At 41.3% G+C, this 20,752-nt stretch overlaps 4 protein-coding genes across 4 annotated transcripts; all 4 read right to left on the bottom strand.

The window, feature by feature from the left end:
- Window positions 1–4,539: 4,539 nt before the first annotated feature.
- LOC148010892 (uncharacterized) lies at window positions 4,540–6,159 on the bottom strand. The gene is made up of 5 exons (XM_087671615.1): window positions 5,989–6,159; window positions 5,651–5,892; window positions 5,488–5,572; window positions 4,981–5,378; window positions 4,540–4,901 (listed from the first exon to the last, which is right to left on the bottom strand). Exons 1-4 carry the CDS (start codon window positions 6,157–6,159, stop codon window positions 5,292–5,294), a joined length of 585 nt encoding a protein of 194 aa, XP_087527741.1. The 3' UTR covers window positions 4,540–4,901; window positions 4,981–5,291.
- Window positions 6,160–6,189: 30 nt separating this feature from the next.
- LOC148010891 (uncharacterized) lies at window positions 6,190–7,126 on the bottom strand. The gene is made up of 3 exons (XM_087671616.1): window positions 6,989–7,126; window positions 6,718–6,894; window positions 6,190–6,545 (listed from the first exon to the last, which is right to left on the bottom strand). The coding sequence occupies exons 1-3, from the start codon at window positions 7,008–7,010 to the stop codon at window positions 6,190–6,192; spliced, it is 555 nt and encodes a 184-aa protein (XP_087527742.1). The 5' UTR covers window positions 7,011–7,126.
- Window positions 7,127–8,425: 1,299 nt separating this feature from the next.
- LOC148010890 (cytochrome P450 71AU50-like) lies at window positions 8,426–10,069 on the bottom strand. The gene is made up of 2 exons (XM_087671614.1): window positions 8,787–10,069; window positions 8,426–8,682 (listed from the first exon to the last, which is right to left on the bottom strand). Exons 1-2 carry the CDS (start codon window positions 9,786–9,788, stop codon window positions 8,437–8,439), a joined length of 1,248 nt encoding a protein of 415 aa, XP_087527740.1. The 5' UTR covers window positions 9,789–10,069; the 3' UTR covers window positions 8,426–8,436.
- A 1,623-nt stretch (window positions 10,070–11,692) lies between these two features.
- Window positions 11,693–12,376, bottom strand: LOC148010889 (uncharacterized). Its single transcript, XM_087671584.1, has 2 exons — window positions 11,864–12,376; window positions 11,693–11,770 (listed from the first exon to the last, which is right to left on the bottom strand). Exons 1-2 carry the CDS (start codon window positions 12,374–12,376, stop codon window positions 11,693–11,695), a joined length of 591 nt encoding a protein of 196 aa, XP_087527710.1.
- Between the last annotated feature and the right edge of the window lie 8,376 nt (window positions 12,377–20,752).

Below are 20,752 nucleotides of genomic sequence, written 5' to 3'. Positions count from 1 at the left end.
AATGATCAAGGCTTTGCTGTAATCACTTTTTGTGGGCTGACTGTGTAGGACCGTTGCCTGTCCCACAGTACCTCTGGGTACAAAACTGAGTGTATCTCTCAAACCGTAGGGCGGAATGTGGAGATTTTTAGCTTAGATCGAAGGGGAAAATGCCCTCTTTGAGTCAAGCTATAGAGTTTGCGCTCAATCACACAAAGAGGCTTTGCTGTAATCAATTCTTGTGGGCTGACTGTGTAGGACTGACTGTCTGTAATATCTTGCAAAGGCTCCCTCAAGAAGCATTATTTATCCCAATGGTGAGGGTCTTATCCCAGACATGTAGGGCCTCAATGGTGGCTCTCAATGCCCCATAAAGCCATACATTCTTTGCATCCATAGCTTATTGCTTAGACCAGTTCCATATTGCATTCCCTACCCTTCTTGCATTGCATCCACCATTCATTAGCAAGCGGTTTATGACATTACCAATGCATATAGGGGTTTGTAGGCTCAAGTGATCAGCGTTCGGGCCATTCCATCAAATGTACCTGCACCTGCAATAATTCTTTGGGCTCCAGATCACCGGGAGGTGGGCAAAGTTCCCCCCGGGCCGGGTTGTGCACCCCTTCAGGGTCTTTGATGGCAAGGGGGGGTCACTTCTTTGATGGATTTTTTTCACTTCTTGGCTCAACCAATTCACAAAAAGCCAAACGGGTTATGGGTAAGCAAAATATAATCACAATGAAGCTTCAGCATGAGTAAAATCCATTTCAACACTATAAGATCAAAGAGAAATGACTGGGACATGAGAATCAGCATGCATTCAAGGTCTAGGTCTCCTATTATCTACTTGGACTCATACATTCTCTCAAAAAATTGGATGGGATTCAACAAGAGGCATAAACAGAGAGAATGAGAGCCAAGAGTCAGTTACCTTGAGTCTTTGGAGAAGAAGGCAACCACTGATGCCACCTCAGTCCTCCATGAGAGCTCCATTTGATCCCGAATGCTCCATGGCTCCAAAATGGGTATGCTTCCTCAAGAAAGGGTGAAATCAAGCTTGGGGCAGGATGGTTCAGGATCTCCCCATGAGGGTTCTTGCTCTCTGGAGGTCCTACTCCATAGCCATGGCTTCCCACAAGTGCATGCCTTCAAACCTTGCTTGTGATCTTCTTCCCGTTCTTCTTAATGGCTGAAATCTCGAGCAATGTTCAAGAGGGACTCCCGAGGACCAAGGAGAGACTAAAATCTTCGGGATTTCTGAGCTCGAGGCCAAGGTTCCATGGCTGCCATCTTGGAACCTAATTCACTCAAGATTGTGTTTATGAGTCCAAGCTAATCTATCTTGGAACCTAATTCACTTGAGTTACAATCTCTCATTTTTTATAATGTATCGTATGTTTGATTTGCATCCACCATAGTTAACTAGCTCTACATCCGTGTTTATCAACAGAGCGAGGGCACTGGATGAAGCTGATGACAGAGAGAAGCACCGGCAGGAGTGCCACTGGATGTCGGAGAGTGCTGAAATTTGCAAGACAATGTATTTGCCAATAAATTGGGCCAGACATAAATAGCTGGAAATTACCAAAACTAGCCGACTGCCGCAAGGACATGTCAAAAATATGGTGGACCTGCTCTTGGTGCTGAACTCAATGCAATGATTGATAAAAAATGGCAAATCATTATGATCCCTTTGGTTATGATGTGTTATGTCTACCACTGATACCGTGTCTACCAAGTATTTTGATAGTGTTGCTTCTAAGCAGTGAAGCACATTACATCATGGTATGTCCTATTTATATTCTTAAAATGTACATCTAATGGGGGTTCGGTCACATGTGCCAATGATGTCTCTCAGTTGTCAAAGGCATTGGAAAGGTCAGACTTGCGTCTTTGGTGATGTATTTGCATGTGCTTTATGTCACACTGGTAAAGAAAAATCTAGCTTCTGTTTAGCATCGCCAAAGTTGGATGCCAAGTTACTTTTGATGGTACCTGTTGCTTGGTCTATGTCTTATGCATGATAGCGGTATAGTGTTTACTAGGACTCTTGCCAAAAGCTTATATATTCTCAATGCTTATGGCAGAGAGGCTGTTTGTGGATGCTTTTAGTGGCGCTGCTATGTTTGTGGCTTCTCTTGGATTTGTATGCATCCTTTTCAAACCTAGGCAAGGCCTACAGGAGTAAAAATATATTTTAAGATTAAAACATTAGGTTTTTTTGGGATATGTGCATGTACTGCAAAAAAGTTTAGCAGTCCAAGCTAGAGACAAGTGGTGAAGTTTGTGGGTTGACACACAACAAAGTGTACACATGATCATCAAATATGTTGGAATTCACAAATGCATGTCAATCTATCACATCTTTGGTGATTGCTTAATATAACTTGGTGGTTAACCCCTTGCAAAACTCCATTTAATCTTAGTCTAATATTATCAAAGTATGAGTGTTATGTTTATGGTCAGGTCATTTTCTGCTGACTGTTTTTGAACTTCAAGAGTACTGCACCTTTAGAGAGCTCTCAATTTTATTGTAAGCCATTTTGATCAATTTGAAGGACCTCAACTGCCTCATGAACTTCTGGGAGGGTCCTTAAGACTCCTTCGAGTCCACTCCTATGCATGGTTTTAGTGGAAGCTGAGATAAACCATTTGGCAATGCTGAGGTGGTTGCTATGAATATATTGCTGGACTTGGTATATAGTAACTCCAAAATTACTTTTAAGATTCCTTCTGTTTCTGCTGCCTTGGTTTTGTAAATCTCAAAAGTGCTCATTGCCCTTCTTAAAGCTGGCTGCTCCTGTGTGTGTGAGTCAGCTGCCTGTTTTTCTACATTCAGATTGCTTGACAGCTCTATGTAGCATAGTGTTGTATCATCCCTCACAAATTTTTCAAAGCCATGCTATTTTGTCAGCATGATACCGAGGAAGGGCTTTGGGTCTATTTCGATCTTTTAATATATTCTGTGGGTCAATCTCTATGCACTGGAGTGTTTCTACATTTAATGAAAAGCTTAAAGGCAGAAGTTCTTTCCCGATTGTCAAAATATGCTTTTAAGAACACAATGTCAGAATTCAAGAACACAAGATGATTGTCTATTGGGATTCTAGAGTTTTACTATTTTACATTTCAGTCTAAATTTTTGGTTTGACAGTGGAGTTATTTTTCATGACATGTTAGCCATAAAACTTTGGATTTCGGATATAATATGTATGTGATTCAAGCTTGAACTTTGACTGTTTGTGTACATGTGGAATGACAACATCTATATATGGCTAATTGGTTCTTATAGGTGATTTGAACTTTGACTGTCTTTGTGAACATGTCGAATGACAACATATATATGAGCAATTGATTCTTACAAGTGATTTTATATATTCTTGCATAAAATTTGGACTGGTGTTGGTGGATTTTCTGAGACAAGTCAGCATGCATGTATTTGTTTAATATATATGTGCTTATTGCTCTTTCCCTATTTTGCTGGGTAGGGGCAAAACAAATAGCAGGCAAGACAAAACACTGCATACATGAGAAAAATTGTAAGGTTTGAAACAAGATACACCTATAGGAAATGGTCCCTATGCTTCCATCATTGAGCTACTGTTCCTAGCATCTATCTGGTTGCTCCAGCTTGATATCGCCTATAACACCTGTAGTTGATCTAGAAACAAGTACTATTTCAGACTAAATTCTGAGCTAGCCATAAATTCACAGAGACACTGGCTTGGCGGTTTGTTGTCTTCCAGTTTCAGTGATGCATGCCAGACTTTATGCATCATGGGTGCTGCTACTCTGTCAATGTCCTTCCTGCCATATCCTTGTGGTGTTAGGTTGCCCCTAATTAAAACTGCTATGTCCATTAGCTTTATAGTCTCTTTGTAGGCAGGGAACAAATTGGGAAGATCCTGTGGTAATCTGTGAGCCTGTTTGACAAGGATTCTGTTGATTGACACTGTCAAAGGCTGTTGAATTGATTGCGAGACATGCATGTGTATACCATGTGCACTCCACACATGCATGTTACATGCATACATACACACCCTTAATGTGCACCATGTAAGTGTGTACTGCTTGCAATATTAGGTAGGTTGAGATGCTTGAATATTTTGCTAAATCTCGACTCATGAGACATCTACTCAGCATAGGCTTTTAAACTTTCAATTCCTAAGTACCATAAAGTTGCCTGCAAAAGTAATTGTTTGGCATGAGACGATTCCTGTTATTGAAGATCATGATTTTACAAACAAAACTTTTTCTGAAAGGTTTGCCTCTGGCCATGCGAGAGTTAGGATATCCATTTATTAAGCATGATGTCTATTTTGGTGCCCTGAACAGTTGTATATTTCCTATATGCCAAACACGTTTCATACTTGTTGACATTTTGGTAGACTCTTAGTTAAAAGATTGGATCATGTTTACAACGTGTTGTTTTAACCTATTAACATACGTATGCTAGCACCTTTTTCAAATGGAGACCACTTTTGCATAGACGTGTCACAGCCCCAAATGGCGTAGTCAAAATTTACCATGAATTGCAAAATTAACTTAGGGCAGACATCAAAGCTGCAAATAGAAATATGTAATCTTCTTAATGAGTGTCAACAGTTTACAAGCCACATGAACGTGTCAATGGAAGCTGACAGTTTACAAAGCCAAAATTGATCCACCTCAAGAGAAAGCGGATGCACAATCAACTGCTGTTGATGCAAACATGAAGTCTTTACAAGAGCCTCGCCAAAATGGCCTAACATGTACAATGCATTCTACCCATCCCCAGGTCCACAGTTCAAAAACATCCCATGAAACTATGGCTGGAGATCAACACCCACTCAGACATTGCTAGCCACGCGAGAAACCCACTGACTCAAGGTCCTCCTCATCTGCACAACATCATCATGCTCGAACCATCACTTTGTCAGCTGCATGAAGACAAGGATTCAGATTAGATTGAGCCGACCTAAATCAATCCATATTAGTGCATGTACTAAATATACTCACAAAAGATGCCGTAACCACTCCATGCAAGCAAGCCTCCACTAGCAGGCGCATGCAATGCATCACATAATACCCGCAATCAACGGCGTTCGGTTGGCACGGTATCACCGCCTGCACAGGAGGGTTGCTTAGTATGGTTTCATGGCGACGCTCCTCAGCCCATATCTGCTCCACGGCCAGCTTAACCATCTCACACATCAATGGAGTGGGTGGCTTGTTCATAGGATCCAAGAATAGCAGCTCCGGCTTCTGATGCAACTGAGTCACCCCATGCCCCGAACAGTTGAAGCACACAAATAATGTCCAATGACCGCTCATGACCAGGGGTAAAAACACAATGTCACATAGCTCATCAATCGGAGACATAAAGTTGACCAAGCTCGACTTTGTAGATGCAGTGCCTGCCAAACCAACCCACAAGGGATCAACAATCCAGAATTTGCAGCTTATTTCCTCCTACAGGCTGAACTCCATCCACAACGCAAAGAAGTTCATGTCCAAGGTGCTGGCCTGCTGTGCGGGATCTTTCAATTGTTCAAAGAAGTCCCCCTGTACTGGCAACTCCAGTTGGAGGCGTGTTGACTTGAATCGATATCTGCACAACATAATCAAAGTGTTAAATCAAAGAAGCAGACAAATAGGTATCCACAAGAAGAATCAATTGTATACGAACATGATCCTGTGTGTGTCCCTGTCACCATCAGAAAATGCATATAGCACACGACCAGGCAAAACAGTAATGTCGTAAGATGCGATCGACAATGAAGGCCCCTCTGGCGATAAGAGCTCTATCAGTGTGTTCGCAACAATGTATTCTGCAGCAGCATCCTCCTGATCTGCGGCGTCTATCGACTGTGCATGGTGCGATGACTGCGTCCGAGCTGGGCCCCCAACATCTGTGCTTGCAGTCCTCCGCTATTGGCAACGCAGAAAAGTAAGTCAACTGCAGAAAAATCAATGGAAACCAGCAAAAGCAACTGCAGAAAAACTGAAGAACAGAGATACACTTACATATCTATCGAATCCTATGGCAATGCGAGCACGGATCCTCTTTATGTGATCATCCTTCTTTGCATCGTATCTTTTCATCTGTTCTGCCACATACGCATCCACCCATTGCTCCGGACCTCCCATCCTCTGAGAATTTGGCAACTCACTGTATATCCTCCATCCTTTGACCATTGAATCAGTCTCATGCTTTTTTCTATTTTTCTACCACTTGAATTCCACATCCTCGAATCTCTGGCGGCTACGATGCTCCTCGTACTCCGTGTGGGTGCCGTATACACGTGCATCAGTAGGCCCTATTCTACCTCCAGCAGGGACTGCAATGTTCAGGCCATGCGCACCTTTTAAATGTTCCTCCATGGCTGAGCGTCGATAGTAGAAGTTTGTGCGCTTGCTGCAGAACTGGTCACAAGTGCACCGGCGAGCCAATCGACCATTCTTGTCAAAGACAATCTCGAAGGCTCGGACGTTACCATCATTCGTGGGGTGCACAGGCCCAGGGCGTGCTCTAGGACCACCTCGGTCAATGCCATGTGTGTCTGCACTTGTCGTTGTTTCGCCTTGCAAAGCATCAAATGGCACAACAACAATGTTCAGAATTCAATCTGACTTGATGACAACATTCATACACAATATTTTCTGACGCGAGTTTCTAATCTGCAGACAAGAACAACAAGAAATCCATAGTATACATTTTTAAAATGATCCCAAATGGGCATGCAATGTACTCACTTGGTGCCAACCCCGAACCGGCCAACGAGTCAGCAGCAGGGACTTGATGTTCTTCATCACGAATATCATCGGCAGACCTGGCAGCGGCTTGATCTTCCTCATCGGCAAGATCAGCCGAAGGCCTGTCAAGGACAGGATCCTCTTCCTGGGCAAGATCGTCTGCAGGCTCTTCCGTACCTGCATCGTGGTTAACTGTTGTTTAGGCAATGCAATTAAACCTCGGTGCAAAAATAAATTGAAACCACTTATATGCGAAAAAATAAAAACTTACAAGTGAACTCCCTTGAAAGCATCCGATTGATGTGAACAAATGACAGTTGTTTCTTGGTTGGAGATTGTTACGCCTTTGCTTGCTTTCTGGGAGCCGGCGGCACCACAAATTTGCGCACAGGAACAAACTTGCCAGAGCGGAGCTTCCTTGGTGAGGGCACGTGGGGTGTCTCAGGAGATGGCGATGCCACATGCATGACTGGCTGAGGGGAGAGTGGTGATGGCACGTGCATGCCTATTTCCCCTTGCGATCGGAGCTTCCTTGGCAATGGCACTTGGGGTGTCTCGGGGGATGGTGATGCTGCATGCATGGCTGGCTGAGGAGATGGTGATGCCACGTGCATGGCTTCTTGCCCTTGCGATCGGAGCTTCCTTGGCAAGGGGACTTGGGGTACGTCGAGAGATGGTGAGGCCACATGCATGGCTTGCTTGGGAGATGGTGATTGCTGCCCTTGCGATCGAAGCTTCCTTGGCGAGGGGACTTGGGGTACGTCGGGAGATGGTGAGGCCACATGCATGGCTTGCTTAGGAGATGGTGATTGCTGCCCTTCTGATCGGAGCTTCATTGGTGAGCGTGCTTGGGGTGTCTGGGGGGGTGCTGATGCCATGTGCATGGCTTGCTGCCCTTGTGATCTGGGTCTTTTGCCCAGCTTCATTCTATTGGAGCCAGCAAACACACGTTTAATTTGAAACATGCACTTGGACGAACTCCACAACACACCTGGATACAAAAGCCCTAAACCATGCTGTGCGGCTACGTTATCGACTACGGGCATGGATGACATACCCTGCAATTGCTGCAATTAAGTGGAATTCTTTATTCTATGCCAGGTGCAACACAGATCGCAAAGCTGTAGAGGAACTCACCTGAGCAAATTCTCGTCTCGCAGGCCGTCGATACTGAGGGTCGACACTCCTTGCTCCAGAGTTTGCGCGCACCACCCTTCTGCTACTGCTCCGATGTCAATGTCCATGATATAGGAGAATTCGTGCTTGCACCACCTCTAATCCCAGGACTAAAGCTTTTCCAGGCAGAGAGAGCTGACCCTTACAAGTACCATAGCCCCGTGAGCCTGCACATATTGGCCGAAAGAGTTTCAGACAGATAACTGTTTCTCTCCAAAAGAACCCACGTCAAAATTGAGCTCGCGGCACCGAATGTGCCCAGGGCCAGGCACCCCAGGATACGGGCACGCCTGGGCCGGGGCACCCCAGGATCCGGGCACTTTCGAGGCTGGGCATGCTCGGGGCCGGGCACATTTGGAGCAGGGCACGCGCGGAGCCGGGCACTTGGACGACAAGACGAATATCCGTTCGAATTTCACAGTCAACGTGATCGACGGCCCAGATGATCGGATGTGATGGGGGCAAAAAGGGGGCCGTCGATCACCACTCTCCCCTCCTTAAAGACCCCCCCTTACCATAGTCACGAGGGTAGCCCCCCACCACTCAGGCCTCGCTGGAGATGCGGGGCAGCAGGAAAGGCGATGGTACGTGCAGGCGCAACGTCTCCTTCACCGCTGCCCTCAGATACCCCAGCCTCTCCACGTCCTCTTCCTCCACCATCCTCTCCCTTCCCACCGCCTCGTCCGCCTCCCGCTGTAGCTTCTCCAGCTCCCTTGGATTCGCAATTAGCTCCGCCATTGCCCAATCCAATGTCGAGGTTGCTGTATCAATCGCTCCGACAAGAAACTCCTGGCAAAGCACAGGCCACAGAGAATTAGAAAAACCACCGTACCTACCCCCTAATTATAATCCATGGACGGCCACACAGAATTAACTAGAGGAACCACGAGTACCTGGAGTAGCTGCTTCACTCTGTCCTTGTTGTCCGGGAAGCCAGCCAAGAGCACGCCTAGGAAGCTGCCAGCCGCCTCTTTGCGGGAGGCATCGTCGACACCGCATATATCGTGGCGCTGGTCTAGCTCGTATTGTTGGATCAGCTCCTCCAGCAGCGCATCGCACACCGCGTGGTGCTTATCGAGAGATCGATTGAGCTTGAGGTCCAAGAATCCGAGGAACGGTATAAGGTCTCCAATCATGGTCGACTTGAACAAAACAGTGCTCTTATGCACGACCTCCTTCAACCGTTGGATGTGTGACATGTCATCCTGGCGCTTGCCGACGGCGATTTGGCAGACGATGTTCTCGAGCAGGGAATCGATGTGAGAGGTGAGGTCGAGGCAGGTGCCGGCAGAGGATTGGATCTTGGAGACGGCAAGGTTAATCTCCTGGTCTCGGACGGGCTGGAAGGAGAGGAGGCGCCTTGGGGTGAACAGGTGGAGGGTGGCGAAGCGGCGTAGGTCCTGCCAGGAGGGGCCGAGATCGGCCATAGCGAGGGTGTTGCCGGTGCCGAACTGCAGACGGCGGGAGGCCCCCATGGGCGGCCGGTTCGCGAACACCTTGTCCAGATCGTGAAGCACCTCCCTGGCCAGGGACGGGCTGCTGATCACCACCGTGTCAGCGTACCCCAGGCGCAGGTGCAGTATCGGCCCATACTTTCTCGCTAGCTGAGCCAGATTCCGGTGGATGAGCTTCCCGCCAGCCGCTAAATGATGGAGGTTTCCTATCAACGGCCACATTGGCCATGATCCCGGCGGTAATCCCGTCCATCGCCTACTATTCTGCAACACTACATAGCACAACACTACTAACACTGCCCCTGCCAGTATACTGATCAGTACTTCCGGTCGCGCAATCTCCATCTCGATGAATGTTATCCTCGGTCGGAGATCAGGCCCCTTCTCAAGCTTTTGTAATGCAAGATATATATTATCAAAAGGTAAAAGGAAATATAGCATCCCTAGGATGCAGCGTGGCCACTTAGGCCACAGAACTCGGTTTCCTATGAAATAGTCTGAATGTTCAATGCTTGGATTTCAGAGACCTGAGAACAGCTAATAACTCCGATTTGGAGGAAGGTCAAAGGTGGCTTAAAGGGGCCAATCTGGCATGCTCTATTTAGACCCCTGACTCTATGTTAGCTCATCTCAAGTCCGAGTTATTAGTTGTTCTCAGGCTCCTTCTCAAGCTTGAGCATGTATGAGAGTAAAGAGGAAATGCATAAGTAATCCATGAAGCCCAAGTTGCTCGGAAAAACCCTTAAATTTGTTCTAACTATGATGCATAGTTTTCCGAAGAACTATAGCAACTCTAATTGAAGTCGTGAGACACATTAATAAAAAATGATGCTTGTTGCATCCTATGCAACAAATAATGCTTATCATTCGAGTAGAGGGGAAGAGGGCCTAAATTTGACGGGTCCCTTAGATTTTTTTAATGATAGGCAAATTTTAAAAATTTCTTTCACATGACAGGTGATATAAAAAAATTTATTAGTCAAATGATAGACAAAAAATGTGATTGACAGGTGACATAGAAAAGTCTCTAATTAAGGTTTTAAAACTGCATATTTGGATACTCATAGGATCTAAAATCAATGTTCAATCCACTTTGCATATGACAAATAAGTTTTCACTATCTAGCAACACTCCATATCATAAGTAAATAAATTCAAAATGTTACAACCTATCATAGGAAAATAGATTCGAAATGTAACAACCCAACATGAGCCACAATCCATCATCCATATATAGATTCCCATGAACCATTCATCATAAAATAAATAATTTAAAACTCTTCATGAAAATTGCTAGCACAAGTAGCAAGAAGATGCATCCATCTGATCATTCTAGTGGCATTGCCCTTCTATTCTTTGCATCCATCAAAATATCCCAAATATCTTTCCAATCGATTTGGAAGCTATCATACGCGTCAATGGATAATAGGATCAATGCATCTAGTGTATCAAGACATAAGCTGGATCTCATGTTATTTTTAATAAGATTTTGTAGAGAAAACCCTCGCTCACAAGAGGCAGTACTTGCTAGAATGACTATGCATGTTTGCCATAAACGCATCATCTCTGGATATAAATCCCACCAAGTCTTTGTGCTACTACAAAACTCCCAAGCATCATACATGCCCCTATTTCTTGGGACACGATATAGCATCCCAACAAAATCCTCTCGCTCATTCATACATCTTTGAATATCAACCGTTTGACTATCAATATTAACTTTGTTGATTAGTCTTTCAAGCCATTCTTGGCTCCTTTTGTCTCGATCAATATCATCCATGGGATATGAAGAAGGATTAAATATCTTGAATGCATTGAAGACTGGTAGATCCTCAAATCTACCAGTCAAAGCACTCAAAACATTTTTCACATATGCTCGTGCAACACCAATGCATTTTGAAAGAGAACTTATCTCATTTCCATCACCTCCAGGAATTGTATTTAAGTCCAAGTCCTCATCTTCTTTTTCTGAATCACTTGTATTCTTTCCTCCTTTTTTCTTATTTTTTGACACTTTTGGAGTTGCAACATATTTCAATACATGTGTATGTGATATACCATTACCATCTACAAAAACCCAATTTCCATTTTTTGTCATATTTAAGAATGCCAAGAGATGCTTTGAACCAATACCAAATTGGTCATCATCACATGTGATATGTCTCCTATTGAGCTTCTCAAATGTTAGATCAATAAGGGCACCAATCGTTGTTACATCCATCTCTTGCCTTTGAATTTAGAGTTGAGTTTGTTTAACTCTCCAAGTACATATGCTAAAAGGTGTATGATGAATTGTACCATAAACACTCTAGCATATTTATACCATTTTTTCTCATGTCTTTTTCACTACTCCAGAATAGTAGTCATAATCTGAACAAACCTTTCCATCACCTTGCCCCTTGAGAGCCACTGAGCTGCATGCATCTGTAACATTTTCATGTCCATAATGTCATACTCATGCATTATTTTTCAGAGTTCCATATGACGATTTGTTGATCTTCCTAGCCATGAATATACTTTGCTTGCAACCTTATCCACAAAGGCAAATATATGTGGATGTGTTGCAAATCCATCTTTTGCTGCAAGTGCTTGTCGATGGGCAATACAATGAATTCCCATGACATGTGGCAATGATGATTGAAAGTGTGCCACAACTCCTATCTTATGCCCTGTCATAGCTGAAGCTCCATCAGTTGCAATAGCAACTAAGTTTTGCATGTCTAAACCGCTTTCCAAGAAAAATGCATGTATAGCATCATACATGGCCTCAAATGTTTCATTATCCACTGGCAACAACCGCACAAATCTACAAATTACATGTCCTCTACCTCCATCATTGATATATGAAACATAGATAATTAGATGCTTTTCCATAGCACGGTCAGTGCTCTCATCAATGAGCAATGAGAAGAAAGGACTAGCATGCATCTCTGCATACATTTGCTTTTGAACATGGTCCCTTATAGCCAACATCATTTCCCTTTTTGAAACTGGATTTACATAGGATCCGTACTCATCTGATGGTGGCATATTTGGAGTACAAAGATCCCTTTGCAACTTGCATAATTGTGGATATTTTTCCAATGGTATGTCCTCACACACAAAAATATACTAGTTTCATGCATGATATGATTCGCTTTCGTTCACTATGAACTATGGTATCCAATCCATGGTCCATAGGTCCTTTGCCATCATTCCCAATCTTTGCCTTGGCATTACGAGCACGTATTGCACTAATGTGATCAGAAGTCTTAGCATGATTATTCAATGTTGACAATTGGATGCCTTGAGAGCCTCATTGTGTATAGATATTTACTTTGCTAGCATCTTGACACCATTGGCATTTCACTCTTTCCTCATTACATAGATTTTTACATATATATCCCATGGAGGCAAAAGAGTCCATTGATGTCGCCACTTTCGTTTCACCTTTTTAATAGAAGCATCAACATTGGAAGAACTCTTTGTTGCATTTTCCACATTCACACTTACATTTTCTATAGCATTTGACACTACTGAAGTCATTCCCTCTTGCATTCTAGAAACTTTTGCATTTAGTGTTGACATTTGATCCATAGTTTCATTGACATCTCGTGATACCAAACCCCTTGGCCCTCCACAAGCACTTTGCCCTCTTGATAAAAAAAGAGGCTATAGAAGGATAAGCCTTTCTTTTCCTTGCCAAACCCTTTTGAGATTTGGATGGATCCATGGTCTAGCTACCTACAATACATAAAAAGGCCACATAAAGTAATGTACATAATGTTATGATTATAATATGTATGATTTTGAAAGGTTGTTATGTGAAATAACAAAAAGAGTTTGTTCATGTGTACCTGAAGGCTAAAAGCTCAAGTCGATATATGTTGGTGAATTGGATAGATATTTCCAAGTCCCAATCCTCCCACTCAATCTCCAATAGTATCTATTGCCAGACAATAACTATCAAGGATGCTCACATCCATCAAACATTGAATCATAGTGTATATTATACTTTGAGTATATCATTATGTTTCAAGTATTGCATATTAAGCACCATTGGTAGATTGAATCATAATGCATATTGTACTTTGAGTATAACATTATGTTTCAAGTCCAAAAGATAATCTCTCATGGATTACAGACTACATTTTTTCCCATAAGAGTCTCTCTTTGGAAAAGATGAAGCAAAATTTTAGATGATATGCATGCACCAATCACTCAAGTTGGCTAAGGTATATCTCCTAAGGACAAGTATGAAGTTAGGATGAGAAACCCAAAACAAATCCTCAATGAAAGGGATAGCTTCTATCTTGTCTACTACTTTTAAGTTGATTAAAGGAACCTACAAGCCTCACCCTCTCATCTTCTTAAATCTTACTTTAGTGAGTACTCCTTGCTAACCTATAGAATGCTAAAGCCCAATAGCGAATTAGTAATAGCAAATAGTTATTATGAATCATGATTCAACCTTAAACTCCTATAACAAATCAATCAATTGATTAAATATAAAAATAAATTGTATCATTAGTAATAGCTTGGGCTCTGCAGAGGTACCTGTTTGGTTGAAAAGATCTCCTCTAGTGTTGCCAGGTGGCACCTACGCAAAGGGATGAGTGCCTTAAATGGTTCTCCGTCAATGCGGGGCACGTTCCTAAGAATTGTATTAGATGGAAGGTTGTTGGGGATGCCTATCCTTTTCGGGCGTCGATGCAAGTGTGAACGTGGGTGGTACCATTTTATCCACATGAGTATTAACGTCTTCGTGAACTAATTATTGTATGGAATTCCAAATTAATTGATTTATGTGGCTAGCTGCAATTATTCAGTTGGTTATTATTCTAACATGATTGAACCCAATCTTGAGTTGTTTCATCTTACTTTACCTTCTCTTTTAGTCTATTTTTAATTTCTCATGAGTCGTATGCAATTTTATGAGTAAAAGAGAGAAAGAGGGAGCTTCTTCCATTCGCTACGCGCAAACCACGTATTCGATGCTTGTGACAGTGGTATCAGAACCAAGCCTACCTCTTGGGCTTCCAATCCCCTACTCTTTGGCATGAAGGCGAGGCATCTTCTTGCAAACGGGCTCTACGGTCCACTGACTACACGGTTAGATTCCTAGGCCTTCAAAACCCCAAACCCCTCTACCATAGTCAAGAAATTCTGTTGTTTTCCTAGACATTGAAGAATATCCACTCCTACAACATGGCGCCATATTTCCTAATGAGTTGGAGCTTACAGATGGTTAGAAAGCTTAATTAAAGATTAAGAAAAGCTTAGCTTAAGCTTAAGCATAAGCAAGAGCTTAAGCTCTTTTTCTTTGATTTCGTTGGGGGGGCATTTTTTGACGCCACGGCAGCATCACGACACATTCTTGTCTACAAACGTCAAGTTTTTTCTTAACTTGATTAACAAATCAAGCAAGTTACATTACTAACTTACTTCATCAACTTCAACCTCTCTTACTCCGTGTCATACACAGACTCTGTCAATCTTCACAAGTCACAACCGACTATCTCTCCCATAGAGGCAGTTCTCGCACAGTTCTTTCCAGCTTCATAAATCTCACAAAATTTCCATAAAAAATTCTCGCCTTTCTTGCTTATTCCCATCCATAATTTCTTGTCCAAAGATCATTTAAAATTTTGGTCTTACACGCCAAAATTCTTCAACAACAAGCAAGGTCTCTTTTCATTTGCAAGGTGTCCTAAATTTTCGGATTTCTCCATCAAGAAATCATGGCCAATTTTGACTCTGCATCATCGCTTCCTGAGCCAACCTTGGAGGAGCGTATGGATTTAATATCCATGCAACTTGAAGAAGAGCGTCAAAACCGCGTACAACTGGAGCAAGAACTGAAGTCCCTCAAGCGTCCTGCCACTGAGATTTCTACCAATGACGACAACCTAGTCCGCGCCATCAACGCTACTTTGGATGTCCACGTTAGTCGAAAGGAGTCCAAGATAAGTAAGCGTACATTCAAATTTAATTCTTTTGATGGTCTTAAAGATGGTTGCAAAATCCTGTCATGGTTAAGTCAGTTCGAAGCTTATTTTGACAATGAGAAATACTCAGAAAGTGATAAAATTAAATGTGCATCTCATTATTTTATTGAGAAAGCTGCATTATGGTGGGATGTCTCGCGTAAAAGCATTGATCGTCCTCTCACATGGAATGACTTTCGCAAGAAGGTTCTTGCAAATTTTCTCCCTGCACAATTCGAGCTCCGCATGCAACAACAATGGGATCTATTCATGCAACGGGAACGTGAGTCTATCCCTCAATACACAGAAAGATTTTGGAGCACTCTTTTGCAGCTCCAAATGGTGGAATCAGTGGCCGAATCTACCTTCAAGAGAAAGTATATGTTCGGCTTAATTCCATCCATCTAAGCCGAAGTCAACATGTTCAGGCCCAATAACCCGGACAAAGCCATATCCCTAGCTCACAACGTTGAAAAGAAGCAGACTAAAGACCGAAGACAATTTCTGACATCCAATGGTAACAACATGGGTAAATTTCGTTTTAATTCTTTCAGTAACTTCAATTCTCAATATGGAAAGAATCGTTTTAATCGACGACCATGGATGCAAAATGTTCTTAATAATCATGGTCAATCAGTTTCCAATTCTAAACCTCCCAATCTACCTTCAAATTTGCCTAAATCTGGTGAACCTAAAAATGTTAACCCAAGTGTCTCCAATGCCATTTCCAAAAATGCAATTTGTTATAATTATAAGTGTCCTAGTCATATTGCGAGTCATTGTCCCATGGGCAACACCCCTGATTGGAAAAAACCCGTGGCACATCTAAATTTTCTTGGAGCTGAAGAATCCAACGAAGACCTTGAAGCAATGCCTGACTTTGATGAGGCTACACTTATCGGCAAAAAATCTAACGAACCTGAAGACCTTGCTGGTAAAATTTCTTTGCATGCCTTATTAAAGATGCAATGTAAAATCAATAATAATGATATGACTGTCTTGCATGACGATGGTAATACTCATGATTTTATTTCAGAAAAACTAATTAGACACTTACAACTTAAAACTATTCCATCTGCCTATAAAATTAAGGCTGCATTTCTAGGACAATAATATAATGGTACTAAAGAAGTTCATAATTTAGAAATTTGTATTGGATCTTATAATAAAAAGAAAAAATTTTTAGTAGCACCTTTGCAATCTATTGACGTAATTCTAGACATGCCATGGCGTCACCAATTCAACCCCAATATAGATTACAACACATACTCAATGCACATTGAGCACAAAGGTAAATAAATTTTACTTGAAGGGTTAACAAAAATTGAATTATTTCTAATTATTATTCATACACAGGCGAAGCAAGCTTTGCGTAAACAATCAAAAGCTTTCTTAGTATGGATTAATGAAGTTGATGTCACGACAAAACTGAACTAACTCCAAAGCAACAACATTTTATTGCTAAATTTTTCAATTGCTTTTCTAATGATTTACCTTTACAACTTCCTCCATCACGACCCGAAGACCACCAAAATGATTTGCTTTCTGGTAGTCAACCACCTTGCAAAGCTTCCTATCGCCATAACCAATTAGAACGGAAAGAGATTCAGAAGCAAATTGAAGAACTTCTAAGTAGAAAATTAATTCGTCCAAGTAGTTCGCCTTTTGGAGCTCCTGTATTATTAGTTAAAAAGAAAAATCAAACTTACCGCATGTGTATAGATTATAGAGCGCTTAATAAAATAACGGTTAAAAATAGGTATCCAATAACTCGAATAGACGACCTTCTAGATAAATTACAAGGAGCAACAATGTTTAGTAAAATTGATTTAAAATCAGGAGATCACCAAGTTCATATGTCTACTTGTGACAGTTTTAAGATAGCTTTTCGTACACAATTTGGACATTATGAATTCTTGGTAATGCCCTTTGGACTTACCAACGCACCAGCAACATTTAGTAGAATGATGAATATAATATTTTTGCATTTTCAGCATTGTGTAATAGTCTTTTTCGATGACATTCTTGTTTTCCGCAAAACTGAAAAAGAACACGAAGAACATTTATCTTTAGTGTTTAGTTTATTAAAACAAAACCATCTATATGCTAACCCTGACAAAAGTTCTTTCTTTCAATCTCAAATAGAATATTTAGGTCATATCGTGTCTGCCAAAGGCATTCACGTAGATCCACGTAAAATTGAAGCAATTAAGTCTTGGCCAACACCTAAAAATGTCCATGAAGTTCGTTCATTTCTAGGACTAGCTAGCTTTTATGGAAAATTTGTTAGAAACTTTTCATTGCTTGCTTTACTATTAACTCTTTTGTTAAAGAAAGGTCTTGTTTATCGTTGGGGCAATAGACAACAACGATCGTTTGAAATACTTAAGCATGCACTCACACACACACAAGTTTTGCAGTTACCTGATTCCAATAGACCATTCTTTCTTGTGGTTACTGATGCAAGTGGTTCTGGCATCGGTGCAGTATTGATGCAAGACAATCACCCTATAGCATACTCTAGTTGTAAGCTGAAACCGTCTGAAATTAAATATAGTACATATGACAAATAATTACTAGTCGTAGTTCATGCATTGCGCATATGGAAGCATTATTTAATGGGTTCGAAATTTATGATTAAAACCGATCAACAAAGTATTAAACATTTATTGTCACAACCACAAATATCTGATAGACACATACAATTTGCATCATTTATTCAATCCTTTCATCCACTCATTCAATATCAATCAGGTAAGGAAAATGTAGTAGCTGATACACTTAGCTGTAGGCCATCACTTAACAATATCTCTGTTATTTCTACTTCTTCATTAGACACAATGAAACATACGTATCTTCAAGATCTCGATTTCCATGATGTTTGGGTAAATTTGTCTAACAATCAATGGATCCCTACTAATAACTTTTCTATTTTCGATGGTTTTTTGTTTGATGAAAAATGGTTATGTATTACTAATCATTTTCGTCATTTCATTCTGCAAGAAGTACACGAACCTCCTTATATGGGACATCGTGGTATTATCTCCACACTTAAAAATTTACATGAAGATTTTTTCTGGCCAAATATGCAACATGATGTTTCTAATTTTGTTTCTGACTATATTGTATGTCAACCCATAAAAAGACAGCATGGTAAATCATATGGTTTATTACTTCCATTACCTATCCCTAATTCACATTGGGAGCAGATTTCTATGGACTTCATTATAGGTTTACCACAAACTTTTTCACATAATGATATGATATGGACCATAGTTGATAGATTTAATAAACATGCTTACTTCATTGCTTGTAAAAAGACCTTAACTATTGCACAAGCTGCTAACTTATTTCTCAAGCATATTTTTGTGCACCATGGATTGCCGAAAATAATTGTGTCCGATCGAGATCCTCGATTTTGTAATACTTTTTGGATAACATTTTTTACAAACTTAGGAACTAAGGTTGATTTTAGTTCTGCATTTCATCCAAAAACTAACGGTGAAACAGAGGCCACAAATAGCACAATTTTGGATTTAATCCGTGCTTACACAATTTCTTCTCCAGCCACATGGGATAATCATTTGCACTTTCTAGAGCTTGCTTACAATAATACCACTCACACTGCTACACAAAAAGCACATTTTGAAATGGTTTATGGTCACAAATTGCCAAATCCCACATTTCATCTAACTCAGAAAATACCTTCTGTTGACGATTGGATTCAAAATCATTCAAGTATTTACGAGAAAGTTAAACAAATACTAGCAAAGGCCCAACAATCATATGTGAAATAAGAAAATAAAAAGAGTCAAGCTATGATTTATAAAGAAGGAGATTATGTTTGGTTACGTGTTGAAAAACGTAGACTCCATAGTGTAGAAAAGAACCCAAATGTAAAATTAGCTCCTCATTTTTATGGACCTTTTAAATTCTCCATTGTATTAATCGTAATGCTTACAAATTAGAGTTACCTCATCATTGGAACATCCACAACACTTTTCACATTAGACATTTTTACGTCCCTTCAAAGGTTCTCTTCCTGCTCACCCTGTTTATGACTCACCACCCTTGATTGTGTTTGCTGATGACCATGAAATCCTAATTCCTGAAACAATAATTGATGTTTACTATATGACTACTAGGACTTGAAATACTTATCCTCGTTATCTTGTTAAATTCCACAATCACCTTGTTGAGGAAGCTCAATGGGTGCATGCTCATGATTTGTGATAGTTTTCCAATTTATTGTTTCCACATCCAGCCAATAGCAATTGAGGACAATTGCTATCCCACCCCGGGGGTATGTTGCCAGGTGGCACCTACACAAAGGGATGAGCGCCTTAAATGGTTCTCCTTTGTGTGAAGGTTGGCGGGATGAGTGCCTTAAATGGTTCTCTGTCAATGCGGGGCACGTTCCTAAGAATTGTCTTAGGCGGAAGGTTGATGGGGATGCCTATCCTTTCCGAGCATCGTTGCAAGTGTGAACGTGGGTGGTACCATTTTATCCACATGAGTATTAATGTCTTCGTGAACTAATTATTGTATGTAATTCCAAAGTAATTGATTTATGTGGCTAGCTGCAATTATTCAGTTGGTTATTATTCTAACATGATTTTCTGAATTTTTGACAGCTGATGTGTAGAGTAACGAGAATTGGAAAAGTGCGCCATGCGCAAGCATTCTAAAGATTATTTTCCCAAAATTTTATTAGATTATTGTATTAGACGCATCGCTATTTCTTATAAAGCATGCACATAGCCTCTATGTAAATATTTATTAGCAAAATAGATTTTTAGAAGATATGTCCAATAAAATATTAATGGTTCTAGAGAGTTGTGGGATACACAATTGCTAGCATCCATTAATTCAAATTACTCTATCTCTTTTTCAGTTTACTCAAACTCTTTATGCAAAGAGTGATTGTAAAGGGGCCTAAATCTTGGGCAAAGAAGATTTCATAATGTTATTATAAATACAGCATGAAGGGAGCTACCCACTTCATGTCGGGGGGGGGGGGGGGGGATTGAACCCAATCTTGAGTTGTTTCATCTTACTTTATCTTCTCTTTTAGTCTATTTTTAATTTCTCATGAGTCGTATGCAATTTTATGAGTAAAAAAGAGAAAGAGGGAGATTCTTGCATTCGCTAGGCGCAAACCACGCATCCGATGCTCGCAACAGTGGTATTAGAACCTAGCCTATCTCTTGGGCTTCTAATCGCGTACTCTCTGGTGTGAAGGCGAGGCATCTACTGGAAACAGGCTCTACGGTCTGTCTCATCACGAACTGACTACACGGTTGGATTCCCAGGCCTTCAAAACCCCAAACCCCTCTATCACAGTCAAGAAATTCTGTTGTTTTCACAGACATTGAAGAATACCCACTCCTACAATATGGCACCATATTTCGTGATGAGTTGGAGCTTACAGATGGTTAGT

This window comes from Lygodium microphyllum, chromosome 29 (assembly GCF_053477565.2).
Source record: "Lygodium microphyllum isolate KBCC chromosome 29, Lygodium_microphyllum_v1.1.10, whole genome shotgun sequence".
In the NCBI taxonomy this organism is placed as follows: domain Eukaryota; kingdom Viridiplantae; phylum Streptophyta; class Polypodiopsida; order Schizaeales; family Lygodiaceae; genus Lygodium; species Lygodium microphyllum.
This window is presented reverse-complemented; position numbering and strand designations above follow the sequence as displayed.

Coding starts and splice junctions, on each gene's coding strand:
- LOC148010892 (XM_087671615.1), bottom strand. CDS start 6,159: ATGGTCAAAGGATGGAGGATATACAGTGAGTTGCCAAATTCTCAGAGG. Junction 5,573..5,650: donor AGGGACACACACAGGATCAT/GTTCGTATACAA, acceptor TATGTTGTGCAG/ATATCGATTCAAGTCAACAC. Junction 5,379..5,487: donor TGAAAGATCCCGCACAGCAG/GCCAGCACCTTG, acceptor TTGGTTTGGCAG/GCACTGCATCTACAAAGTCG.
- LOC148010891 (XM_087671616.1), bottom strand. CDS start 7,010: ATGCTTTCAAGGGAGTTCACTT. Junction 6,895..6,988: donor GCTTTCAAGGGAGTTCACTT/GTAAGTTTTTAT, acceptor ACCACGATGCAG/GTACGGAAGAGCCTGCAGAC. Junction 6,546..6,717: donor CGGTTCGGGGTTGGCACCAA/GTGAGTACATTG, acceptor ATGCTTTGCAAG/GCGAAACAACGACAAGTGCA.
- LOC148010890 (XM_087671614.1), bottom strand. CDS start 9,788: ATGCTATATTTCCTTTTACCTTTTGATAATATATATCTTGCATTACAA. Junction 8,683..8,786: donor GAGTGAAGCAGCTACTCCAG/GTACTCGTGGTT, acceptor GTGCTTTGCCAG/GAGTTTCTTGTCGGAGCGAT.
- LOC148010889 (XM_087671584.1), bottom strand. CDS start 12,376: ATGCCACCATCAGATGAGTACGGATCCTATGTAAATCCAGTTTCAAAA. Junction 11,771..11,863: donor TGGATAAGGTTGCAAGCAAA/GTATATTCATGG, acceptor AAAATGTTACAG/ATGCATGCAGCTCAGTGGCT.